Source organism: Sceloporus occidentalis, unplaced genomic scaffold (genome assembly GCF_023333645.1).
Source record: "Sceloporus occidentalis isolate IW3139 unplaced genomic scaffold, rSceOcc1.0.p SCAF_199, whole genome shotgun sequence".
In the NCBI taxonomy this organism is placed as follows: Eukaryota; Metazoa; Chordata; class Lepidosauria; order Squamata; family Phrynosomatidae; genus Sceloporus; species Sceloporus occidentalis.
Genome location: NW_028317179.1, coordinates 1,418,939 through 1,446,913, shown reverse-complemented (window position 1 = coordinate 1,446,913; position 27,975 = coordinate 1,418,939). Strand labels below are relative to the sequence as shown.

Sequence of the window (27,975 nt, the reverse complement as noted above, 5' to 3'; positions counted from 1 at the left end):
CACCTGCGGTGCCCCGGAATCTGGATGCAGAAACGCAGCGAAGTCACGACGAAGACATGGCTTCTACGGCTTCTATGAGGTTCAAGGCCAGGCTGTATTGTCCGTGATTCTCGGGTAAAAGTTCTACAACCTTGTCCACTAGCTTGGCGGTAGTTTTGATCGGCACGTCCGTGTTCTTAAGATCCTGAGGGTCCTGGAAATGGAAAAAAGCGCGGTTTAATGTAAGTGGGGTCTGTCGTAAATATCGAGAACAGCCGTGGATTTAATTTAATTTCCTGACCTTTTTAAAATAGTGCCTGTCAGAAAGTAGCGGAAACGTCAGATGTCGAGTGGATACGCTGACTGTTACTTTGTGTTTTTTGCGTATAAATTGTTAACGGATTAAGGAGGGGGAGAGAAGTCTGCGGACGGGACTCTCCCCTCTGCGCGCTCGAATAAAGAAGCTCTTGCTTATTCAACCGACATTCACAGACATAAATATAAAAAAAAATGCTTAAAGGAAGGGCTGTGCAGCAGAAATGGCTTTTTTGAGGGGATTGTTGTTTGTTGTCTAAGTAGACAGGGACACGTTTTATGACTGTCAGCTGTTCCGATGCCTTCCTGCCCCCCAGTCAGTAAGTGCCCTCCTCCCGTGCTCACCATAGCTTTGATCCAGGTGCAGAGCGTTGGGGGGAGCCTGGCCAGCAGCTCCATGCCTTCCTTTGTTTGAGTTCGCAGTAAAGCAAACGCCAGCCTCTGGCCGGTGAGGACCAAGAGCTGAGATGCCAGCACTTCCAGGTCCATCACTTGGAGAATGGCCTAAAAGAGAACACAAAGGTATCCGGTCAGATGCTGGAGCAAGCGTGTTATTCAACGTCATTTGCCTATTAAAAAAAAACAAAACACAGCTCTGGCATTTTATTCAGGGTCGCCCTTAGGCAGTGAGACTCACACTTGGGGACCCACAAGTCTAAGTCCCATTGCTGGTTTATGCCAAGGTAGTAATCACCTCTTCCGCGATGTGGTCCAAACCGTAACTGTAGAGCTCACAAACGTAGTGTCTCCATACGGTGTCTTCGTTCACCTGGAGCTGTTTAGCCAGCTCCGTAGCCAGGGCCGGCCAGTCCACCTGCTTCTCCGGGACGTCGGGAAGAGCTTCTGCCTCAGCAGGTTGCTGACCCGGACTCAGGATCTGCACGAAGGCACTGACCAGCTTCATCAAGAACTACGGGGTGGAATAACCATACAGAGTAATTAATGGATCAGAAACAAATGTCTGCACCCGTTAACCCTGTAACAAGGGGCAGAACTATACCTGTTGTCTGAGGTTTACTATACTGGGGTCCATGACTCCACTCGGCAGGAGCTGAATCGATGTGAGATCTTTGAAGAATGCGTTCTTACCCTAAATTAGAAAGTGGACAGAGAGAAAGATGGCGTTACTCCTTTTTACAAAGCCGGTCATCAAACAAACACCAGGCCATAGTAGCTCGTATGGAGGATATTTTCGTTAGTTGAAGCATGGGAAGCCAGAAGCTCTGGGACACCCTGCTGGAACCCGGATTCCGGGGCTTCCGCCTACTCCCCACCCCTTTAAGGTCTGCTGTGAGCTCGTCTTTCATATGTGTATGGCTGACCCCACTTCCCAGACTCCGTCCCTCCATTACACCGGCATCCAAGTACTGACCTTACTGTCAAACAGCGCAAGAGGTTTCACCGATTTGAGAGACAACCTCATGACGGCGTACAAGATGGCGCAAAGAACAAAATGGTGCTCCACCAGTGGATAGTGGATGTGCTTCTGCTCCAGGGCCAGCTCCACTATGGAACTGGGGCCTTCCACCGACACCCAGGCATCTTCCAGCTCCAGTATCGGCGCATGCATCTCCTCGCTGCCCACGTCGGCCTTAACAGGCAGACAAAGGACGGGTTATGGGGGGGAAACCAGCCCCAGAGATTATCCCAATGCATTTCACGCCTCGGATGGCACTTAATCATAGGTGCTTGTAACAATCTGTACATTCAAGGGGTCTGACACAACGAGAACTGACCGATACATTAGGTAGAGAAAGCCTGGCTCGCACGCTTATAAAACGTTAATCATGTGATTCATTGTCTTATATTTTACTGCAAAATGACAGATTACCTCCATCATCGTCTGGATGAGATCTGTGCAGTTTCCGAGGAACGTGGTCATCGCGGCGTCGCTCATCCCTACGTCCTGCGGGAGGGAAACGGAAGAGTGAAGTCCGAGCGAGCGGCGCGCGAAACGCGTCGGGGTCTAAAGAGAAGGCCGCATGCACGAGAACGGAGAGACTCTGGGAAGCAATGGGTGTTTTAGAGAAATGTGAGAAAAAAACGCCATGTAAAAGCGGCAAGCGTGATGTGAAAGTGAGGATTGCAGACCAAAGAGCAATAATGGGAGAGGTTAAAGTATACATTATCCAGGTGGACAGAGAAGACTTGCTTTTTTTTACCTACCCTTCTACATAACCTGTCCTTTGGGGCTTTTCCAACCTTTAAAAACACAAACCATTCAACAACATATATTTGTTAGTGACATCCGATTACCCAATATGTTTATGACCCCCCAATATGTTTTTGATACCCCTTCCCAAAAAAATGTTGATGTTGCTTTAAGCAACTTATGCGTTCTGGGAAAAGTGTCCTTTCTGCCCCGGAATTTTTTTTAAGCAGGCTTTCACCATCCATTTTTTTCTACTCGTATAACCTACTAAGATGGACTATGAAGCAGCGATGTATTATCAGGACACAGACGTAATAATAAAAGGATAATGAGAGGAATCGATTGATGACGCACCGGGGAGTGAATAAGTTCAAAGTATTCAGCATAAACAAACCGTTAGGCAGACGGAGCTAATTGATCAGTATTGTCACACGCGTTATAAGAAAGCGTAAAAATAAAATGCGCAATAATGTTATTTATAAGCTGACTTTTGTTAATCTGTTGGGGGAGGGTGACGTGTAATTCGTCTGCAGCCTTTGACAGCCATACAATGCCCTTCAATCACAAGCGATGTAACCGTGGACTTCATTCTTCATCCTCTTAAAGGGACAGTAACGTCCGCCTCCAGAAAAGGGGGCTTCATACTAAAGTACTCTGCGAGTAACCCTCTGGGAGTACTTTAATATGCCTTCTTCCAAAACAAAGATAACAATAAAATGTAGCGCTTACCTGGCACAGAAGTTGCAGCCCTGCAGCAGCAGCTGCCCTCCTCCTCCTCCACTATCCAACATTTTTAAATTTTTTGCCACAGATTGGCTGCTCGAACCACACAAGTGCCCAGGGGTCTGAACAGCCCCCTGCATGCAGCGTTCCCCGCGTCGGCTCTGGATCTGGCCGGTGGTGAGTATCGCATTTAGAAGGGTATGTTTGGCCCAACGCACCTTCCGCCGGCATTCAGCTGAATCCCCCCCCACACATTTACAGATGAACAACAGTGTGCGCATTTAACGGGACCACGCAGCTATCATACGCATTGAGGTGCATTAGATGGCTGGAGTGACCCGTTAACAATAATCCATACGTGGCGAGCGTGGCGCATAGAACAAGCACGGGGCGAGTGTCTGGTGTTATTGGACATAATAAGCAACGTCCCCTCAGGCTAAACCCACTGGTGACTTTCAGTTTACGAGGATAAACAACGCCATACTTTGCTACGTATGCCTCGATTAAAACCCATCGTCTGCGCTGCTGCCGGGGCTACAGCCTGAGCGGCCGCGCCATTTAAATGATCTCTTGGCCGAGTGCTCACCTTGTCCATTAGATACGCAGCGGCGGAAAACCGTTTTATAATAAAAGTGTTCCACATCATCAAGGTCAGCCCTAAACAAAGAGAACACGAAAGATACGTCTTATCGACCACGTACTAAAAACATTTGTTTTGCTTATAAGAAGGGCAGCAAGGGTAAGTTACTGGTTTCCATGGCTACTGCTCCGTATTAAACCCCAACATTCTTTTTAAAAAAAAAAACAAGATCCTCTTGATGAAGATTCCTTTCAATGTAAAGCATTCAACTGTTCAAATTCAATCGGCGGATTACATTTAAATATCAGAACTCAGACTTACCAAACTGTACGTGAGCATTACTGATGAGCTTCAAGTGATCGACAGAACGAACGAGAAATTGGGCTTCCTGCAGAAAAACAGCATTATATTACTTAACTTTAATGCCACAACATAGATTTCTAGCAACGAAACCCTTACGAAAAATTACTGCAGTTTTTTCTGAAGTAATACTGCAGTTTTTTGGACATGAAAAAACTGCAATACTGCACTTTTACTGCACTTTTTTTTTTATAATGCAAACCTACAGTTGTGCTTCAATGTACCGCAGCTTTATTGCATTTGTACTTCCGTACAAAAATAACTGCAGTACAGTGAAGTACAAATGCAGTAAAACTGCAGTAAATGTGCAGTAATATTGCAGTAAAAGTGCAGTATTGCAGTTTTTTCATGTCCAAAAAACTACAGTATTACTTCAGAAAAACTGCAGTAATTTTTTTGTAAGGGAACCCCCGTCCTGAATATCAGAACGCTTACAAGAGCAATCATTTCCCTCCATTTAAACAGCGCTGTCCCACTGGCGCTCTACGAGTGGGCTTATAATATCACATCCCTCTAATAACAGGTCCCTGTCCACGCCAACGAAACCTATTTTATCATGAGTATGAACCCGCCATGTGTTACAGTATCCGTAGAGAGGTACGTGCTCACAGCCACCCTCTACAATGCAGACAGTCCCAATAACCAATGGCGTGCAATCTAGGAGAATCTCGGTAGATCTGGGAACCTGACTTGTAGATACAGACGCCTTGTTCTTACCTCGGGGTCTTTATTCCACTGAACCACGTACTCCCAGCAGCAGTGGGCATGTAGCACATCCAGGTCCAGGCTGCATGGGAAGTGACCGGAAGCTACGCTCAGCACCGCTGGGTAATAAAGGCGATATTAATAATAATATTAAATGGCAACTACTATACATACATAACAAACCCCCCTTCTCATGCATTCGCCTGCTTCTTGGCTGGAGGGAGCTGTGCTTGTCCGAACGCATTTTCTGCTTGCCAACGTGCGCGTATGAAGCCCCTTTAACGGTCCCAGCGGTCATATCAATGTTTGCATCCTGGCCCAGTGATTCTAACCAGGGTCCACTAACAGATTAATTAGCCAAGAAAAATATACGCAACCAATTATTATTGCAATATCTGCTTTGGTCGTCAATATCCCAGAAAATGTAATTATTTATGAACCTTGAATTCCTTCCACGGCCTCTGTTGCCTCTGGTTCAACGTAAGCGACCGCGTCGCCCGGCGCCTCCGACTCTTCTGTATTTTCTTGGTCTTTTTTCGTCCGCCTGGCCAGTTTCAGAAGGTCGGGGCTGATGTCCTGTTTAAAGACCCACCTAGCCACGGTGTCGGCGACAACCCCTGGGGAAAGCCACAAGTAAACGATGAAAAGATAAAAACATTTCTACTTCCATAACTTTGATTATTTAAATCGTAAACCCGCAGGTTCGATTCTTCAAATCTACGAATGAAAAGCAATCGGTTACCTTCCCATTCCAATCGAGGTCGGGGAAGTACATCCGCACTCGTTATTTTGCATGTTTGGCATTATTTCTACATTACTACCCAAAAAAACCCAGATGGCTGAGCGCTTGCTCGTACTCGTACGGTTGTCGCGTTACCTTTCCCTCCTTCGAGTAACTTCTTGACGGAGAGCTTCCCGAGCGGCTCCACCTGTAGGGAGGATATTTTTGAGCTCTTTCTGGCCGTTTTGCAGTGTAGCAGGGTCTGGAGGATCAAGCAGTCCTCCAGCTGCTTCAGTAGAAGCTTCCAGTGCTCGGTGTCCAGAGACAGCGCCTCCCACGAGTCCGTCATGGATTCTCCATCGTCCTCCTGCATGGATTTCTGGAACTAAGAAACCATCTACTCTCAGTATTTAGATATTCAATATTTAGTTTAAAGCAGCCTAAAAAAGCATAATTACCGAAGACGTTTTTTATCTATCAATATGACGTCATCATGGAAAAACGAGAAGTATTTTTAGCGTGACCTGGCATTATTACTCAACGCCAAACATATAAATTATCATTCAAGTGCCCCTCAAAGACATATATTTATACTAATTACCTAAAAGTGTGTTTTGGGCATTGCAGAAAGACCAAAAGCAGAGTTTTCCAGCCTCATATGACATCAAGAGGACTTCAAAATCTGGTTCATTTAGAAGCCTCATTTAATACAGAATCACGATTACTACTATTATCCATATTATGTCGACGTTATGTCCAGAAACAGTATAAGAACAAACAAGCAGTAGGAACCTGGCCGAGTATAACATCTGCCGGTATCACAGGACTAAGCCAAATCCTTTCTCACAGCCCTCCTCACCTGTCTCTGTAAGTCAATTTATGTTATATTCTACTTGTTATGTCCTGTCTACCCACTGTACAGCTCTACGGAATTTGATGGCGCTATATAAAACAATAAATAATAATAATATTTAGGAAATGTAAGTACTATAACTTTATTAATAAGCAAGATAATGGAAGCAAACAGAGAAAAAAAACCTACACAACACCTTACTACAGCTTCCCATTATCTTACCTTCTTCTCAGCCAGAGCGTTGGTGATGGAGGACGCCACCGAATGGCCGACGTGAGCAGACAGCAGGGCGGCTCCGTTATGCGTGGACTGAACACACGCTGTACGCATCTGCTGCCACCAGGGGGAGACTGCCTGCAGGTCCCAGGACTCGTCTATGGCCACTGCGGGCAACAGAGGGGGGAGGAAAAAAAGGGTTGGGGGACCATAAGTACCGTATGGGATAAACATAAAGGACACCCATCTGCTTCCAGTGTAGGACAACAACAATGAGTTCTACTTCATACGGGATCCAGAGATATCTGACTAGGGCTGAGAGTTAGAGGAGGGGAGAGAGAGAGTTAGACGAGGGGAGAGAGGAGACAGAGAGTTCTCTTTTCAAACCTAGAGATCTCTGCTCAACTTCCAAATTTCCCAAGATATCACCTCTCAAAACCTGCCACCACGGGGCGCACTGAGAAGATTTAGTGCACCTGGATTACTTTTTTAACAAACAATATCCATACTTTTTTCAGCTTCTGAAACAGGGATATAACGGTTCTAAGAACAGGATTAGTTATAGCTTTTTGATACGGTGAGAAAGTTTTCCCCTTTTGATGAACAATTGGGTGGATTTTTGTCTTTTTCTGGATCAACGGTGAAGTTGAGCTTCATAAACAAATTCGTTTGTTACTAATTCAAACGTGCAAACTTTCTGAAAACGTAAATCTTAAAACGCAGCCTTATTGGGGCCGGGAAGCCTCTCACCTTTCATTGAGCTCAGAAGAGACAGCGTGCGGTGGAGGCAGCGCAGGGACTGCGTATTCTCCAGGACTTCTCGCTCCTTGGACAGCCACACTTTTAGCAGCAGAGACTGTAAGAGACCCAGAAATGCTGCATGAGACATCTCACATATATAATGGAGTTCTGCGTTTCTGTGGATTTTGAAAAATTCTCCCAAATCCATTTGGCCGTTTCCCCCGGTCCCCCAACTATTTTCTGTGGGGTTGATGAGCAAGAGCTCACAGATATTAGATCTCCACCAAAAGTATTCTTTGTGGTTATGGTTTGTTGTGAAATTCACGATCCCCAGTCCCAGTACATCCATAAACAACAAGCTCAATAAAAATGAATATAAAATGTCCCCGATGAGACATTTGCCATTGAAGCTACTTTCCAGATCATGCAGAATGAAGGGTCTTCTTACCAGCAGAAGCTGAGGGCCAAGCCCAGCCAACTCCAACGCGTGGCACATGTCCTGCGCAGAACACGCTCCGTGCAGACACTTCCAGAAGAAGAAGCTACCTGTAGCAAGGCAGAGAATAAAACACAGAGGATAATGTAACCACCGAGAGGTGGCTCCCGGTAAACATCTGATAAACCGTCTGAGCTGTGAGCTCTTTATATATATATATATATATATATATATATATAAATATATATATAATGCAGGGGACCGGGTACAGCCTGCACGTTAACAGCCGGCTCATCACTATTTCTTGGCTCGATTCATCACATAACATGCAAATATTTAACAGAATGTTCCCCATTGCAAGAGATCCTTGCACAGCGGTGATGGAGCCCATAGCACGCCAGCACTTACTGAATACAGCGCATCTGTGCATTTTTGGTACAAAATAACTGCTTTCAACCCATTAGTAAATGCACAGAAGTGGTCCAGGATTTAGAGATTTCCCCAATTTGTTCCAAAGCTCCTCATTTTTGCTATGTTTACCTAAAGCTATATAATCCTCTTCGCCGATCTTCTTCACATTAATGGAGTTCTTGTTGCATTCCAGATACTCGAGAAATGTCTTCAATGGTAACACCCCGTCTTCGTCATCAGCAAAGCGTACCCCGCTTTTAGTGTAGTCTTGCTTGTAATTCTTGATTAACGTCTGTAGCCTGGTGAACTCCTCCTCATCCAGCCTTAACAGGGCGGCAAGCTCCTTTAAGAAGACAAAATATGTCTTTTTACACTATTACCCTGTAAGTGGTTTATGCACAAACCCCGCTGAGGATATACAATGATACCCCTGTTAGAAGATCAGGAAAACCGGGGTGAGATCAGAGCAAAAGAGGGGAAAACAAAGTTTCTCTCTCGTTAATAAATGTATAGACAAACATATACAATGACATCATCATCAGGAAGTTCTCCTTAGTTACTGCAAAGACCCCCAAAGGAGACCCCTAGCCATTTCGCACTTTTCTCTGATGAGCAATGGAACAAAAACTGAAAAGTAAAAACAAATAAAAAAAAGTGGAAAACATAGGAACGCTTTAATCCAAATCAAAAATATACAAAACCGCCAATGGTGGAAAATCTTGTGCGTTGCGATCTACAGTCAGATAAATAAGAGGGCCGCGTGCGATGAACGTAACTCACTGTATCGATCGGTGGAACGTCTGCCTCGGTCGTCACTGAATTGATTCGCTTTACGGATTCGTAGAGTTGCAGAAGTTTCAGTTTGTCCTCGCAGAAAGTCAGCAGCCCTTCATCTACAGCCTCCAGCTCTGCCGAGAAGGGAAAAACAAACACGTGACGGGAACACGATGCAAAAAGCGATTCAAAGTAACTAAAATAATGCAAATCGCAGAATAACTTCAGTATTTTTTTTACAGTTTCAAATATAATCACTGGAAAAAAAATCAGGTTTAAAAATGAAATCTCACGCTGTCTTCTTCTTCCAGAAAGCGATGCTGCGTCATGAGAATACCTAAGGATTTAAACTTCTTACCTTGACTTCTAAGCAGATCCATTAAAGTCTGGGTGATGCTCGTCAGACAGGAGAGGGGCATGCGCTCGCTCGCCAATATGTTTTCCAAAGCCTGGAAAGATACAAACTTATGATATGACAGCAGATAAGAGCCACCCGTCCCTCAGACACTCAGACAGCCGTATGCCCATCCCATATGTGCTTATAACTACGATCTATGTGTCAGACGTCTCAGCTCTATCTAGATGAGCACCAGAACCCCCATAGCTTCAACAGAACATCATGAGAAAGTCCTCAAAACATGTGCTGTAAGGAATTTTCTGGTTGGAACATAATTACAAAAGGGTTTTCTAACCATAAATTAGCCTTTTAAACTTAAACTTGGATCAGAGAACTCAACGTGGCATTGGAACACAGGAGTGATGGGAGTGATAAAGGGCCGTTGGAACATGGGAGTGATAAAGGGCCGTTGGAACACAGGAGTGATGGGAGTGATAAAGGGCCGTTGGAACACAGGAGTGATGGGAGTGATGAAGGGCCATTGGAACCCAGGAGTGATGGGAGTGATAAAGGGCCATTGGAACCCAGGAGTGATGGGAGTGATAAAGGGCCATTGGAACCCAGGAGTGATGGGAGTGATGAAGGGCCATTGGAACCCAGGAGTGATGGGAGTGATGAAGGGCCATTGGAACACAGGAGTGATGGGAGTGATGAAGGGCCATTGGAACACAGGAGGGATAAAGGGCCTCTGTACGCCTATGAAGCGATTCCAGCTTAAAAACCAGCCGTTTCCAGCTACAATAACAAATTTACAACATTAACCCCGTCTGCGCTGGATTTCTCATCCATTTCATGTGATTTTAATGGGCAAATGTTGCAAAAACAGGGACATTTCTAAGCGACCCCAAACATTTGAATCGTAGGGTATATAAAATGCAAATCAGATCAAAGAGTCCAATCATGGGTACGGCTAACTAGCAACGACAGTAAACAAGCAAAGTCTATCCCCGGCATGGACCTGAGTCAGTTACCTGTTTCTTGGTTGCTGGGTATTTAATGTCCAAAATGATTTCCTTGACTTCTGCCTCCAGGCGTTCTAGAAAAGAACAAGTTATTGTAGAGAGAAACGTAAATGAGAGACATATATTTCAAAAACAAAATCACATCATAAGAATAACAGATAAGAAAAGCAGAATTTTAATTTTTTTTTATTGTTTTATATATTTAAATAAATATCTGATTATTCGTAATTACATATAATGGGATTTGGGGTTTTTGTCATTATGTACATAAACAGATATATCTGATTTCCCTTTTTTATTACCTACGTGCTAATTACTGCAAACCACCCCCATACAGATGAACGTTACTTGCCATGATTTGGGACTTTGGCTTTCAAAATCGTTTTAAGTTTCTTCACCAAATGCAGGTCTTTTGCTCGTTCACACTTTTTATCACTAAAAAAAAAAAAAATATTGAATTGTTCAAATGCAAACGGAAATAAAATATCTTGCGGTGACAACAGGTGATGATAGGTAGAGCCAGTCGGATTTTATTATCCCAGAATGCTTTGCTGTATTGTAAAAAGCCACCTTACCTCTATGAGAAAGGATAGCAAAAAGCCAACTGAATCTACTAATCATTAGGCGAGGATCATGGGAGATGTAGTTTAGCAACCGCTGAAAAACTACCTGTTGGCTTCTCATGATCTACTGAGAGTAGCTAATAGAAGGTTTTTTTTGTTTGTTTTTTTTAAAAAAAAAAGAGTATTCAGAAAGAAATTGATGGGAAACACATGTGGCACACTTTGGGATAAATTCAACTTTAATATCACACAATTGGAATATGATCTAAAATTCATGACTGCTGCTGCTGCACCTCTTTGCCCGTCCTCCCCGTGGAGCAGGACTGCATTTCCTTTTTAAAAAAAATAAATCTATAATATTAGAGAAATCCAGCCCTGCTTCATGGGGCTGCATGTGCCTATCATCTGCCGGTGTCTGCATGCCCAGGCCGCTTAAAAAAATAAAAAAATCTATAATGAAAGGAGAGTCTAGAAGATGTCAGGGACCTCCTTCTTTTGTGAGCCCCCCCACGAATGTCGTTCCGAATAAAAAAAAATTCTTCCGAAACCAACGGCCGGGAAACAAAAGCTGTTGCCCAAAACAAATATTTTGTCCGAAGCGATTTTGATTAGTGTGCACGTGTCTAATTTTCACAGAGAGAGAGTACTAGTCATGCTATCGCAGGATACATGTACCATCCATAACAATTTACCCGTTCTAATAAAGGGGCTTATGTACCAGCCAGCTGCTGTGTTTGTAGCATGAATCCTGTAGTCCCGAAATCACGCATTTTACACCAAGAACGCGCCTTATATATAACTCCCAGGGTCTTCCAGCTCAGAACTACCGGTATCTAAGATCCTTCGGTGATATCTTCTTCCTCTCTTACCTTAGTGCCAGGTGGAACGGGATATTAACGGTCCTAACGCTCCCAGACACCGGGTCTATCAGACATATCTGGAAGGTCTGCGGTTGCCAGCCTTGGCTCGTCACGTTGTTTAACCCCATTATTTTGTACCCTGGGTACAGCAGCCTGAAAAACAGAAAGCACAACATGTTTTCCCCTTCACGCCTATCAACACCAATAAACCCAAATGTATATGGTGCGTCTGTGTCCGTTCACACATCGTTCCGTGGCAAAGATATAATACCGCCGTGGAAGCTGAGAATGATGGGAGTGTCAGGCTAACAGCTGACATACAAATTACACAGAGAAAAGATGTTATATCTCATTCATGAAACAATCGCTGTACACGTCGTTAGACAGAGAAGCCCCTGCTCACCTGCAGTGCTTTCCCACATTAAAGGCCCCGACTCGCGGCCCCTGCTGCGTACTCCACACTTCCAGGATTCCTCTTCTTGGCGCGTAGATCACCAGAAACTGCGCGACCCTACTTGGTCCCTGCGTGTTTCCGAATGGAGCCGGATGACCTCTGTCCGGCTCCCGTTCTTGCAAATCCTCTACTATCTGCATCCAGCCGACCTGGGCATCCCGGTAACCTAAAAACCATCAACAGCGGAGTGAGCACCGACACACTGCGACGCTGCCGCGTGGCATTTACACATGATGGAATATTACATTTAAATTGAAATAATCTTATTATTATCTCTTATTTCTATAGCTCTAACAATGTACGCAGCACCTCTTACAGTCCATACATTCAAAAGGTTTTACCGCACAAATACTACAGCTTCCTCTCTTTGACCACAATCTCAACCAAACTCTTTAGCTTTTTGTGCAAAGTTTTCTGTGTAAAACAGGTGAGGACTGGGATATAGAAACATACTGGGGGTTGCAAAGTGCTATAAGTGGAGTTGTCAGGAGGAACATGGCACTGGTTGCTCTGGTGATTGCACCATTATGACTTTTTTGGCTCTTTATCCATAACCTGGAGAGTTAAACCCGATCCGCAAACATCAGAACGCTGCAGCTTTCACAGAATTTTATGTACACGATGTACATGCACGATGGGTGTCTAATGATGAGGCTCCTATGATGCACATGTACGATGGGTGTCTAATGATGTATCTACATACATGACACATTGATCTCATGCCATCAAGCAAATAGTTTTCCCAAATCATTTTACCCCCCATTACCTTTCCACATTCTAACCGCAACTCCTCTGCCCACGTCCAGTAATATCACCCTGCCGAAGTCATCTGTCACGGCTGCCAAGGTGTTACAGGGGGAGAGACTGATGCTTTCTCCGTGGCGCCTCGAGTCAGGGAGGCCGAACCTGGGAATAAATATAAAACGTTGAAAACCGTACCTGTGTGTGAGCTAAATACCCTGATAGATCAGAGGAGACCCTCACACATATACCGAAGCCGGAAGCAAGTATTCAGGGGAAATCGAGTTGTTATAATAAGGTATTGAGAAATATTTTGGGGAGACACAAGAGTAGCCAGAAAAAAAAAGTATGAGGCTATTCAGGCAACTGAGATTGCAATACGCAAGGGAAGCTCACATAAGAATGACCGGAACATAACAGCCTGCCATATGGTACTGACCCCGCGGATAGTAATCCGGCTCGTTCATGGTCATCTGTAATAACCTGCATTTCTACATACAATTATTTATTCTGGATAGGGAGGAAGAGAGTAGCCCAATGGGTCTCGTATTTAAAACTTACCGCACGGCTAGTGGCGTGGCCGGCTCGACCTTGGGTTTCTGCTTCGGCTGAGGCTCCTCTTCATGTTTACTCTTCCACCCGAGCCACCCACTAAAATAAAGCGAGCCGAGTTAGGCGCATGTATTAGGGGCCGTGGGAACGGTACAGAGGTGGAAACGTGCGGTACCTGGCAGCACTGAAGAGGGCAGAAGTGAGTTTACTGGCCACGGCAAGAGCCACGTGAGACAATAATGGCTGGGTGCTTCCCTGTAACATCAAACACAGTGGTTTTTTTGTAGTTCAGAAAAAGAGAACAGAAGCCCCGAAGTGTCCAAATAAAATTTAGTGCAAACGTTATTACCGGGTCAGTAAAATCCCGCAACTAACCTCCAGAGCAAAAAAGAAGCCGGTGAATGGGTTGGAGCCCACGGTGATATGTTGAGACATGGTGGGGGGACTGCCTTTTATAGAGGCATTAAAACCTCCTAGAATGGAGGCCGTCTTCATCTGATCAAACGGAGATAAAGCCATGACACCTATAAGAGGGGATAAAAAAACAGAAATAACTTCAAATATCTATATCCAATATCTAGATTGTAAGCTCCTTTGAGCAGGGCCCTCCTCTTGTTTCTGTAAGTCAAATTGTTATGTGATATACTTCTTGTTATGTCCTGTCCACCCATTGTACAGCGCTACGGAATTTGATGGCGCTATATAAAACAAATAATAATTCTTGCAGGTTCCGACCAAACCTTAGGGTCAAGAACACATTGATGGTGTCCAAAGAGGGCTTAACATTACACGAGAGTCTCCGATTAAGTAGTGCAGTTCCACTTTTTATCTGGCATATCTAAATAGCAACATAACCAGCAGGGAAAGATAACTTTTTTAAATTTAAAACATTTAAAAAGAAATGTGTAGAGATTAACCCAAAATCTGTTACATGACCTACAGTACCCTCCACTAATATCGGCACCCTTGGCAAAAGCAAAGAAGGCTTAACATTATTAACATTTAACATTATTTTATAACTCTGTGTTGTGTTTGCAATTGTTTGATATCTATCAGAGCAGAGTATATTTGTGTATTTTTTTTATCAAAAGATCGAAAAAAATACACACTAAAGTCAATTTTTTCACAGCCTTCTTTGCCCATATTTACCAAGGGTGCCAATATTAGCGGACGGCACTGTGTGTCGACAGAATGGCTTTTGAGCAGTTGGTTGGAGATCCACGATCAAACGTCTGGTTAAATCTAAAAGCTGAACGTCAAATAACCAAGACAAAAAAAAAAAAAAAGTATGTAGAATACCAGACCAGACTTCAAACATAAATGTAACAGAACTGATGGAAACTCACCAACACTGACATGGTCTACGATAGTGTCGATATCCTGAAGGCCCCACTTCTTGTAAGCCAGCGGTGGAGGTTGGACGTTCTCGTTGCCTGAAGCCGTAGCTAAGGGGAATACAGAGAAGAAGACTTAAGACAAAGGGATACATGCACGCTAATCTTTATCATACGGAACCAAGCTTATTTATTCTATGTATGTATAGGAAGCGGTTAGATAAGATGACTGCGTTTAAGAGCAGACTCTTACATTGTGGTCTCATGTTGGAATCTCAACAACGGACCTACCTCTGGCTACCTGATTACGACAAGCCCTGAGCGACTGGAAAAGGCTGAAGCCATCGATGGTGACCACAGCAGACGGGTACAAGATGCTCATTTCTTCATGCTTTTTACAGAAATAAAATAGGAAATGTTAGGTTCAATAAAAAATAAACAGTTGGGGGCATGATGTACCCATGAGAGATAACACGGGGGGGCATTAGGACTGCTTTTTATGGGCAATACATTGCATTATTGTGTTTTTTTTGTGAGGGGGAAAAAATATCTTGTAAAACAAAAAAAAGCTCCTGTGAGTTCTACAATTCCTGAAACACTATTCTTAAAAAAAAAAGATGAAAAAATAATTACACATGCAATTTTGGGGCATTTATTCAGAAAAGGTAAAGAATCGTATTTTAGACATGTGTTGCCATCATGTATTCATTACAAATACAACCCCGTGACTATTTTTCATGTGACTTATGTAAAACATACTACCTGCTCTGTTAAACCGGGGTGTCTGGGTATCTCATAGGTTCTGCATTTAAGTTGAAGGATGGGGTCCTCATTTAAAAGTTGAGCAAGAAGCAACACCCCGCTCTAGAAAGAAAGAGAAAGCAGAATTAAAACACATCATATACGTTATCAATTTGCTCTGTTAAATTATATTTTACTCTCGTTGTTTAAAAAAACAAACAAACAAAAAAAAAACACAGAATTATTTGCTCAGGATATCTGAAGTTCTATTTAAGTTAGATAAATATGGTCAAAAAAAATTATATAAATATAAAAAATAAATATCTTTTAAATAAAGACTTTCTATGTTAAGCATTACGCAACGCTGCTGGGTTCTCCCACATTCTAAGACCAAGCAGACTACCCTGTCCGAAAACGGACATCAAACCCATCACCAAGTGCAAAAACGTTATACTGTTCTTCCAAAATTTCAGCATGGACAGAACCAAAGAGAATTCAGTCCTGAGCTGACCGCTGTGGCTCTGGAAGCATACAGTCACCGATAATGGCACCGGCCACGTAGTTAAAAAGCAGGGAAATAGAGTGAGCTGGGTACGGCTGACCCTTTAATAGACAGCTGCATATCGGTAAATGGCTGGTGGGTTGCAACCAAATAGACGGCTTTAAGACCAGCTCTTACCCCCACGCAGGTTCAGCTACCTAGTAATAATTCATTTAGATGACTCTATAATCTGGGCAAGGGGTAAATCTCTGTGAATGCCCCACTTTAAAAAAAAAATTTAACCTGGTGGGGGATATACACGGTGTTAAATTAAATCAAGCTGCACGATACTGAATCCAGCCATACTATACTGCTTATACTCCCCAAAACTGGCCTTAACTGGACAATGGGTGTCCTTAAACCCACTAAGAACAATGCATTGTGAGCCCGTACATGTACGGACTTTGTCATTAAGCGGTTAAAGGTTACAGTGTCTATATTAAGCCAGCTCCAAAAATCCTCTGAAGAAGTATATATCAATAGTTTTTTATATATTCAATTATGTATTTTAAATATTGATGCAATAAGCATCTATTAAATACCGTATTTGCTCGATTATAAGACGAGGTTTTTTTCAGAGCAAATGCTCTGAAAAATACCCCTCGTCTTCTAATCGGGGTCGTCTTCTAATCAGACCTCAAATAGAGTCTGATTAGGAGACTAAGATCCAGATCCCCCGCACCGCTGCAGGGGACCTGGATCCTCCTGTCTCACCCCCCCCCCCCATCATACACACACTTACCGGTGCTTCCTGCTGTATTGCCGGGGCAGCGGGTTGACGTCTACGCGATCCGCGTAGACAACGTCCGCTGCAGCCGGAAGGAGGTGTGGCTAGCAGCGGGGGTTGTCTGCGTCCGTCGCGTAGACCTTCCCCGACTGTCAGAGATCAGTGCCACACCGGTGCAGGGATCTCTGATCTCTGACAGCCGGGGAAAGTATACGCGACGGACGCAGACAACCCCCGCTGCCAACTCCACCTCCTTCCGGCTGCAGCAGAAGGCGACGTCAACCCGCTGCCCCGGCTGGAAGCACCGGTAAGAGAGGGCTGAGAGGGGAGAGAGGGGAGAGAGGAGAGAGGAGAGGAGAGAGGAGAGGGGAGGGGGGGGAGAGAGTGTGTGTGTGTGTGTTAGTTAAATGGGGGCATAGGGCATTTCTGGAGTGGCGTTAAGGGGGCATTTAATAGAGCACTCTGCCTCCTGAAATGCCTTATACCTCCCTATATGCCACTCTGCCCCATAATATGCCTTTTAACCCCCTAAATGCCAGAGTGGCATATAGGGGTATAAGGCATTTCTGGAGGCAGAGTGCTCTATACAATGCCTTTTAACTCCCTTAATGCCACTCTGCCTCCTGAAATGCCTTATACCTCCCTATATGCCACTCTGCCCCATAATATGCATTTTAACCCCCTAAATGCCAGAATGGGATATAGGGGTATAAGGCATTTCTGGAGGCAGAGTGGCATATAGGGGGTCAAAAGGCATACCATGGGGCACAGTGGCATATAGAGGGTTAAAAGGCATATCATGGGCCACAGTGCCATATTGGTGTGGCAAGCCTGGGGGCAGATGTGCGTAACTGGGGGACAGGCTGGAAAATACAAGAAATAAAAACAAAAAAAAATATTTTTCTCAATCATAGCTTTTATTAAAAAAAATAGTTTACATGAATTAACATTTACTGGTAAAACTTTTTTCCTTTAGGGTCGTCTTATATTCAGGCTTTTTCTTTTTTCCTAAGTTAATATTCAGATTTTGGGGGGTCGTCTTATAATCAGGGTCGTCTTATAATCGAGCAAATACGGTAATTTTTTTTACTCTGTAACCTGTTTGTTTCAGAGCTAGCGCATAGACCTGGTAATAGTTAACCATTTAATGCCAGCATGTTAACTTACTATGAAATGCGTTGGTTTGTTGTAAAGAAACAAAAAAATGAAGTCCTTTAATGTCTTTGTGCAAAATAAAGTGTTCTAAAAATAATTAATAGGGAGTCCCTGCATCTACCTTTCAGACAAACGGCAACGCAAACGTTTCCAGCTTACCTCGGTGTAAAACCGCACGTAACCCGACGTGAACCCAATGACGATGCACGTCCAGTCAGGCCGGCCGGTGGAGCTCCTGTGGCACAAAATAAAATATTTGCCGTAAGAAACATGGCCGTGGGGCTTTGGAGCGCACGGAAGGGTATTTGTTACCCGGTGACTGGAGGAAAAGCTGTCGGGGCAACTGGACCGATTTCTTAAGATTACAACCCAAAAGCTCAACTACACACATAAAAAATAGCAACACTACTAGGTGGGCACGTCGTGCACGGAACCGGGTGATTTTATACCAGAATATCGCGGCTGAAATTATAAGCAGGAATAATTATGACAGAATGTAATATGAGAGTAAGTGTTCCATGTAATTTCAATTGCTATTTTTTTTGCTTAACAGTCTTGACAGGAGTGTTCCCCTTTTTTCAGTTTTGTTTTTTTTTTTGAAAACCCTCCAAGTGCAAACACTGGAAGCATTAGGATCCTCTGTTCCCCGCCTGCTTTGCCGACGTACACTTTTTATTTTTGCTTCAGTAAAATAGTGAAAAGAGGTCTCGTGTGATGTGCAGGTTCATACAGAGCGAAGGGAAAGTGTGTCTCTCCAGTTGTACAGAGGAACAGAATGCTCAAAATCACTGCACGCCCCGCCATGCCAGGGGGGCTTATTGCACATTCGTGATGGAGTCTGTGGCAAATCTCCATTCATCATAGAGCGATAGGATTTTCACTCCCCAAGGATTCACAACGTGTGGGTAGCACATGACGCACGGCTACGTAGAAGGAAGCCGGGGGGCAATGAAAACGATTGAAAAAAACTCAAACATCAAGCAAAAAAAGGATCTGTATATATATATATATATAAAAATAAAGTCTGAAAAGCGGTGTTATTACCATTGACGTATTCCTGCTGAATGGACAATTTATTTGGTGATAAGACCACTTTTTAAACTTTGCAAAAGAATGTCTCTCTCTATGTATATATTAAATGCAGAGTCCCCATTGTACGTACAATAAGTGCAAATTTGGAACTATGTACATCTTCTTGCACATAAAAATGGAAACCACATTTAGTGCTGTACTACACACAAACAAACACTCTTCACGTGTTGTAACCAGAGATAAACTTTACAATCTTATAGTAAGTATGGCGGTACCTCTTTTGGCTGGCCAGCGGGATGCACAGGGCGCTGCTGATATACTCACTGCAACAAAACAATGAAAGAACAAAAGGATCATTGAACAGTCAGGATCATTTCTCACGACGGGCCGTACTGTTTAAACACTCGGGTCCTCCCGCCTGTCCGACAAGTGTCCCCGATCCATCTGCCCCTCGCTCTTCTCCTGATGCCCCCCTTTTCTAGGAGCTCAGAACGATTGCTGGGTATGAGGGCATCACAGCCTTAATTGCCACAATAATAGGCATCGAAACAGCAGGGAGGGGGATTATAAATTAAACTGTGTCATTAAAATACATTATTCCATTTCAAAATGTCTTGCTTGATAGCAGCTATGAATGTCACATGGGGTCTTCATAAAGCGCCGCCCTTGGTCACGCCTCTAACCACACCCCTTAAACCAAAGCTGTCCCTCTGGCCATTTAAAATATTGGCAGGAATGCCTTGGGAACTAAACAGGACGGCCCCTGTTATACTCAGAACATAAAGCGGTAAAGCATCTGTGAGTCAAAAATGTTCGTCATAACCAATGAGAATATCTGAATAATTTTGTAGACCAACATTCACAGAGCCTCACATCCGATCAGAACCTCAGTGGTCCCTTCTTCAGATCTAATAAAAGGGACCGCTGAGGTCTTAAAATGCGATTACATTTCACTCTGTGAGCATTGTCCCACTAAAAGTATCAACTGTTAAAACTATCTTCTCGAGGACCAACATCACCATATTATATTTTCCACTAAAATGCTGCTTTTTTTGGTGCTGCATTAAAATTTACATTAAAAACATACCTGTCTTCGACATTCAAAGCCCCGCTCCAGACCACCTCGTACCGCATGTCCTCTCTTCCCTTCTCGTTTGCTTTCCATTTTGCTGAGGATTTCAACCCAAGACTCATTAATAACGTTTTTTATTTGCATAATTCCTACTTGTGTAACTTTGCTATTTACACAAACTTTTGTACGGTTTGAGACTCTTATAAACATTCCGACACACGGATCGCCAAAACCAGAGAGAAATAAAAAAGGGATCTTCTTTTTTTTTGCCAAAACTGAGATTTGTATTAAATTAAGTGTTCTATGCAAAGTGTATACTATCATGGTCACTGCAGAGTGTATATTCTTATTTAATCACTTAGGGAAAGTCCCAAGGAATGTTTTTTTTTTCTGATCGGGCATATAATACAGCGCTGTATATGGTAATAACCCCCCCCCCAGAGCTGTATACAGTAATATAACCCCCCAGAGCTATATACAGTAATATAACCCCCCAGCGCTGTATACAGTAATATAACCCCCCCAGCGCTGTATAGAGTAATATAACCCCCAACACTGTATACAGTAATATAACCCCCAGCGCTGTATACAGTAATATAACCCCCCAGCGCTGTATACAGTAATATAACCCCCCCAGCGCTGTATACAGTAATATAACCCCCAGCGCTGTATACAGTAATATAACCCCCAGCGCTGTATACAGTAATATAACCCCCCAGCGCTGTATACAGTAATATAACCCCCCAGCGCTGTATACAGTAATATAACCCCCCAGCGCTGTATACAGTAATATAACCCCCCAGCGCTGTATACAGTAATATAACCCCCCAGCACTGTATACAGTAATACCCCCCAGTGCTGTATACAGAAAGTGCTTGGTTGGGTGATTAACACCAAGTCATTCTATTTTTACCACAGGCAGTATAAGAATGGAGTGAGAACGCATACAAATGGCTGATACACACCAGCCGGAAAACATTAGATTAGATCAGTTTTTTTATCTGATACTAGTAATAGTAATTTGGTGGTAGTTCCCCTTTAGAATTTAATACAATCTTAAATGCTATTTTTTCTACCTAGACTTTAAACTCTACCCTATTCATCATTAATAGGGGGTTAGGAATAAAATGATTCTGGTGCAAAGCTTGAGAAATGGTCTTAACCCCGTTGCAACCAACTGAACGGTGCAATCTAGAGGAACATGATTGGTTGCTATGGAAATAACCCCCCACCTCCCCCCCACGCTGGTGAAGGTATGCATTTTCAGGCCGTTTCCGATTGCGAATGGCCGATTCCCGGCGTAGTGAGCGGCCCGATGGCGGCCGCATTCACCGAGCGCGTCCTGTGTTCGAAATTCATCCGCAAACATGCCGGTTACACAACAGAGCGAGTCACGGGAACGGGGGACGCGCCGCTCACTCACGTGCCAGAAACACGGCTTTCTGCTCGTGGGCGATCACCATGAGGTCGCTGGTGGGCGACAGGGACAGCACGCAGTCCTGCAACCAGTAGGCATTCTCAGGCTTGCTCGCAACTTCTTCTTCTGCCTACATAAAAGGAGAAGAAATGTTAGAACAAGAGGCCGTGATCTAAAACCAGAGGGTCAGAGGATTAGACTTAATGTAAGGAAGTTTTATTTTACCGAGAGGGTGGTAGATAAGTGGAACAGCCTCCAAGCAGAAGTGGTAGAGGGTAATACAGTGAGGGAATTTAAACATGCATAGGATAGGGATCAACGACTGATTAAGCTCTGAATCTTTACATCGGGTAAAATGGGCAGAATAGATCCAATTCTGCGTTCAACGTATAGATTCCAGCGGCGGAGCACAATAGACGTTTTCTGTTTCGTTACCGAACTCCCCGTATATTGTAAGAAAGGATTATTTCCATAGAGGGAAGCCGGATTCGGGGAGCATTGTGTAACTCTGTATTTGGGAACGTAGATAAGTGTCCCATCTGCTTCAGTCAGGCGGCTGTAAGCTCTGTGGGACGGGGGGCGACGCGGCTGATCCGGCAGCCAGAGAGAAAATAAGAAACTGGCGAAGAAACGATTTCCACGCAGATCGGGAAGAAACACGCTGGGCGCTGACCCAGCTTCACACAGAGAGAATATCCTCGTTATACATGAATCACCATGGAACCGTTCCATACCGGCCCGCAGCACCCTACAATTCTCTTCTACAGGGGCTCTTACATTTAGAAATGGGGACCATGTTACGAGAGCGACCTCCTGACGCAAACTCAAACACGCCGATTACTCTCATGTCCGCGTACCCTCGGCACCGATTTCATGGGCATCCGAACCCCGACCACCTTTACGGAGAGACTAACGATTACGGTCTGAGGCTTTACGACAGGAGAAACGGGTGACTAGACGGGTCATCAGGTTCTATAACGTGTCTATAACGGTGACCCGTGGCAAACGTTTACATCGCTTCATAGAACTCCGCGAGCTCGGAATCCACATCCGGTGCGCAGAGCGGTAGACGGAGCCATCTGGAAACCTTCGGGAATAGAAAGGGCTGCGGAAATTAGCGGATAGGATCGGTTATATTTCGGGGAGGTTGGGAATGTACTTACAGGCGCTTGGCTCTCATTCTCCTCCCAGGCTCCCCAATCCTCCGTCTCCCAGCTGGTTAAATTATCTGCGAAAACACAATAAAGAAACGTTCTAGAAGCCGAAATCAACTAAACAAACAATTCGGGGTTTCACAAATAATACAATGACAGAGAAAAACTGGCGGTTACAACCCCAGACCAGTAGAGGATAACAGGAGCGGCTGGCGGGAGCCTCGTGTTGCGCATGGTGATGATCGCGTCTGTCCCGGCAAATTCACCGGCTGCTGATAAGGGACGCCGTCGTGTTCCAGGAATAACAATAACAATCATCGGCATTAAATCCAAATGCTGGGAGCAGCGATTTCCCATAGAGAAGGATTGTCACAAGTTGAAATCTGAATGTTGTCCCCAAATTCGAAGGAACATACCTCCCAAGTGTCACATTCTTTCTGGGACAGTCCTGATTTTCGCTCATAGTTCTGAGTAGTTGCCCCACTATCCCTCTTTTGGGATCGTGGGCTGGATGGGGGAGATCCTCTGATCTCCTCTGACCGGCCCGGGGATTTGCTAAATAAGCGGCTCTCACTTGGCCAACCTTTCAGCTGTACAATCAAAGGGGGCTCATCGGTCCCACCAAGCCCCCCACCCCTGGCCACAACGCCCCCAAAAACTTGGGGGTATGCATGAATCAATCTATAATGCTCCAATATCTACATACATCCCACAAGGTAATGCATTAAATAATAAAAAAAATTAATAATGATAATAATAAAAAACAATAATAATAATAATGTGTGCATTTTTTTTTTTTATTAGTGGAGTTGTTTTGGAGATATTTATTTTAAACATCATTGGTGGCAACTTGTGGCAGAGCCGACATAATTTAATTATCTGATGGGCCCTGGATAAGTCTGTCTTCTTCTATAACCAGAAGCCTCCGTTACCTTCTAGAGAAGCTGCCCCGACCTCGATCATTGAAAGCACAGCACTCATGTAAAGAGCTGAGAGAGAGCACATCGTCTGCCCGACAGATTAAATACGGAGACGAGGAAAACCTATCTGCCAAACATCCCACATAATTCATGAATCTGCATCGGGGAGATACGACGCAGAATCCCACTTACAGAGATGAATGTCAGACATCAAAATGAACGACGGGGAGGAGATCGCCTTTTAATCTCTTTATCGGTTTGAATTGTTTCTTCCGGCTGCTTCACGCAGGTTATCTCAATTATCTTCAATTAGAACGCGGGCGACCCTTACCGTTATTACACCTCATTATTCGATCTATCGGACCTAAGAGCCAGCACCGAGAACATGGAAGGCAGCGATTTTGGTGCATTCAACCAATCTTTTTAGGAATACGTATATTGGCAATGTGCGGGTTTGGTTTAACTTTTTTTTTTAATTTGCTCCCTCAATAAAGTATAATTCGTCATTAAATTCATTTTAAACAGCTGCAGGTTTGTAAACTTCACACAATATGTATATGAATGTATTTGATTTTATCCTGTATTGACACTGGAGGTTACTTTTCAGCTCCGACGTGTTATAAAACGATGCGTTCGCATTGCGGTGACTAGTATGAGGTCATACGCGCATGTTCTATTTATGTGCAGAGAGGTGAGTCACTCCTAGATAATGATCGGATACAATTGTTACAAAGCGAGATCAGTTCCAACTCCTCGCTGGTTGCAAATACAGGTTAAAGAGAAGCTGCCATTCAGGCCAAAGGGCTTCTTAGGTATAGAAAATACTCGGGTTTATAGATTGATATTTAGTCCTGTCCTGCTCGCTGCCGCGGCGCGCATGCAGATAACACAACGCATCCCACGACCAAGGAAAACATGACTCAGAGGCGCTGCAGAGGACTTTATCTCTCCCTGAGCTTCCAGATGGAAAGATTCATTCCTTTAGATATCTTTAACGTCACCTGCAGGTCTGGGGGGCTGATAATTACCCGATAATGAGGCAAATAACCGGCCCGGCCCATCATAAAAGAAAATACATCTCAAATATAATGTACGGAATACCTAATGACTCTTCATTATATACTATATACCATAATATACTATATACAATACATACTATGTACCACTATATACAATTATATCAGATACATACTATGTACGATTATATACAACACATACTATATACAATAAATCCTGCCCGACAGGTACATGGGAAGGTAAGAGGTGAGCTGAGTTTTTTGGGCATATTTCTAATTTAAAAGGTTGGGTGACCGTTCCTTGCTTGTATTTTCATTATTTGAAGCATTTTTGGGAATGTCTGAGTAATTATAACTACTTATAAAACCTCTCATTTGATTGCTGCGCACGTTTCTGCATATTTCACGCAGTTATTTGGAACCCGTCTCCGGTTCCCAGCGCGGGCTCAGTCGGGACATGGACTCGGATTACGATCGCTCGGCTGAGGAGCTCACACATACGGCACATCCTATTATTCTATAACGTGTATAACGTGTGCCTTCTACTCCATATCCAGCATGGATCATACGAGAATTTCCACTGCTTGGACGTTTTCTCTCCGTGCGAAGGAAAGCCAGTGTTTTTGGTTTCCGATGCCCTTGTTGAGTATTGATACGTCTCACCGTGCATTGGCCGGGGCCAACACCGGTCAGCTTCTCCTACAAGACGGACTGTGTCGGACCGGTACAACGCATATATAATATAACCACAGTATGTAGGGCCAGTTCAGCTCTTCCGTTCAGCATTATGAAGAGAAAACGCCAGCAGACAATCTCCTGCAAGAAGGGCTTGTCGGCCCTGTATAATGCATTAGTAATGTGGGAAACTTTTCTTACTGATTTATTATGCATTATACATGGTCAGGCATCCCTCTGCGGTTTGACCTTCGCAGTGAACGGTGACATGAGTATGTTGGAAATGTTCCTTCACTGCAGAAACCCACTGAGGTTGGCGAGCTGTCCACTTGCTGCATCTCAGCTTCTGAACCACAGCTTAGTAAATAAAACATCCAAGCCTGAAAGGTTTCTCAAGTTGTATATGGAAGGTGTGTGTCCGTGTGTCCGTGTGCATCCGCCGCCACGGACATCTCCATTCCATTGAGGCAGTTTGTCTGGCACTAGAGCGCGAGCGGCAACCTTCAGGCCTTGAGGGACATAAAATGCCAGAACTTCTAGATACCCCAGTGTGAGTTCTGGAAACTCTATCACAGTGGCTGGAATGGACTAAAAGACTTGTGTTGAAAGTACAGATTTACCTGAATCCAGGTGTGTTTTTTGGCCCTGGAGGACTAAAGTTTGGCACCCTTGCTGCAGGACTACATCTCCCATAATGCTCTTTCAGCTAAGGGGCTGGCTTAGGAGGATGGGAGATGTAGTCCTGCAGCAGCTGGAGGGCCGCAGGTTGGACGCCCCTGCGCTAGGGGGTTGCTATGGGCAAGCCGATTAACTTCCTCTCTAGTGGCCGCCCAATAGGACCAATATGGCCAGCTGGTTCTGGCCAGGGATCTAGAGGAACATATTCTTCCCACAGCTTTGGGACTTTTTCTTTGAATAAATGGAAATCACGATATTCTGAAATTCCACCGCAAGAGCTTAAAGTTGGCGATTATCCCCAGGGCTAGAAGCACAACTCTCCCTGTTAGTGGCCGACATACAATCAGCGCAAAAACCCGCAGAGCTCTGGCTGTAATATTCACCTTCTGGCCGCACAGGGAGAATGTCACACTCGAAGGAACACACGTAAACCACGTGTTCTGTGCACACGCCATCAATATGTACAACACAGAACCTTGTCACATGCACCTCATCCTGGAGCATCTTCCCGTCCACCCACCAACACCATCACAACTGAAGACACGCTGCGCTTCGATACAATTCCTAGTCCTGGCTCCCCGCAAGGAACACGGAGCATCGGAGAATATGGCGGCATTCCCAGAACGTTATTTGATCAATGACAGGCCACAGATTGCTCGGAATCAGAAGGGGCCGGGGATTGTAGGCGAGATCCCGGCGGAAATTAATCACAAAAGTACATGAAGAACAACTGTCCTGGCAATTTTATTTGCTAAAGGGAAGTTTCATCTCACATTATGAGGAGTGATGGGAGTGATAAAGGGCCATTGGAACACAGGAGTGATGGGAGTGATAAAGGGCCATTGGAGCACAGGAGTGATGGGAGTGATAAAGGGTCTCTGTACGCCCACGAAGTGATTCCATAAAAAATCAGCCATTTCCAGCTACCATAGTCATTTACAACATTAACCCCGTCTGCGCTGGATTTCTGGTCCATTTCATGTTATTTTAATGGACAAAATGTGCTTTTCTTTCAAAAACAAGGAATATTCTAAGTGACCCCAAACATTTGAATATTACAAAATGTTAACATATAAAGTGTTTAATGCCTGGTTGATTAATCAGAGTACTGTCAGCAAACCCCCAACTTTTATCCACAACCACAAGGCACGAATTAATTCTTTACTGCACAGTGTATGATACATACAGGGGGGAGGGGGCAGTAAGTATTCAGATGGTAAACAAACACCAATAACTGCTGGCAGCTACTTTGCTGTCACGAAGCTTAGATATTTGCCATACATATATTAACACACACACATATATATACACAATATATATATATATATATATATATATATATATATCATAGGAAGTACAACACTGCTACATTTTATATAGTACCACACAGTATTCTTTATAATTGTCAGTATAGAATGCGGCGTGGCTTTATGTACATAATGCACATTCTTACTATACTGTAGTAAATATTTTCCCTATAGCTCGCTGAGCAAATATACAAAACATATGCACCATCAACACATATTGTAAACCATTATACCAACATGGGATTCTTTATACACTATAACACACATCTCTGGCTACCACCAGTATTTAATAAATCCTTTAAGTGACCGCTGTATGTATAGTACAAATGGCATGCTTTATACAATGTACATAGTGTAAACACTGCACAGCTTTCTCTATGTGGTCTATACAGGGTCTATGGCTCGCTCTATACAGGGTGCAAGGCTCCTGGCTCGCTCTATACAGGGTGCAAGGCTCCTGGCTCGCTCTATACAGGGTGCAAGGCTCCTGGCTCGCTCTATACAGGGTGCAAGGCTGCTGGCTCGCTCTATACAGAGTGCAAGGCTCCTGGCTCGCTCTATACACTGTACAGGCCGCATATTACAGGGCTGCCCCCTCTCTCTCACTCACTCACCGGTGCTCTTTTTCTCCTCCCGTTGCTGGGGGAATAGGAAATCCCGGACTGGTTTAAGGTCCTGGAAGCGGCAGAACTCAAGCAGAGTGCAGGCCAT

At 44.1% G+C, this 27,975-nt stretch overlaps 1 protein-coding gene across 1 annotated transcript; it reads right to left on the bottom strand.

Annotated features, from left to right (window-relative positions):
• Positions 1 to 43: 43 nt before the first annotated feature.
• Positions 44 to 27,975, bottom strand: LOC149278174 (rab3 GTPase-activating protein non-catalytic subunit-like). Its single transcript, XM_089502281.1, has 35 exons — positions 27,879 to 27,975; positions 22,678 to 22,742; positions 21,521 to 21,644; positions 20,113 to 20,194; positions 19,301 to 19,348; positions 18,153 to 18,228; positions 15,592 to 15,693; positions 15,121 to 15,220; positions 14,842 to 14,940; positions 13,871 to 14,019; positions 13,671 to 13,750; positions 13,505 to 13,594; positions 12,969 to 13,108; positions 12,152 to 12,368; positions 11,758 to 11,901; positions 10,678 to 10,760; positions 10,335 to 10,399; positions 9,325 to 9,415; positions 8,973 to 9,100; positions 8,322 to 8,535; positions 7,794 to 7,891; positions 7,355 to 7,460; positions 6,611 to 6,771; positions 5,692 to 5,914; positions 5,255 to 5,431; positions 4,827 to 4,933; positions 4,071 to 4,137; positions 3,756 to 3,826; positions 2,461 to 2,496; positions 2,126 to 2,200; positions 1,667 to 1,885; positions 1,295 to 1,384; positions 989 to 1,204; positions 640 to 798; positions 44 to 193 (listed from the first exon to the last, which is right to left on the bottom strand). The coding sequence occupies exons 1-35, from the start codon at positions 27,973 to 27,975 to the stop codon at positions 44 to 46; spliced, it is 4,149 nt and encodes a 1,382-aa protein (XP_089358407.1).

Bases quoted from the DNA above. Each gene is read 5' to 3' on its own strand.
- LOC149278174 (XM_089502281.1), bottom strand. From the start codon at position 27,975: ATGGCCTGCACTCTGCTTGAGTTCTGCCGCTTCCAGGACCTTAAACCA. The intron at 22,743-27,878 runs GTGAGTGAGTGA...GTGTTTTCGCAG, and splicing joins GGAGGAGAAAAAGAGCACCG to ATAATTTAACCAGCTGGGAG. The intron at 5,432-5,691 runs GTAACGCGACAA...GGCTTTCCCCAG, and splicing joins GTTACTCGAAGGAGGGAAAG to GGGTTGTCGCCGACACCGTG.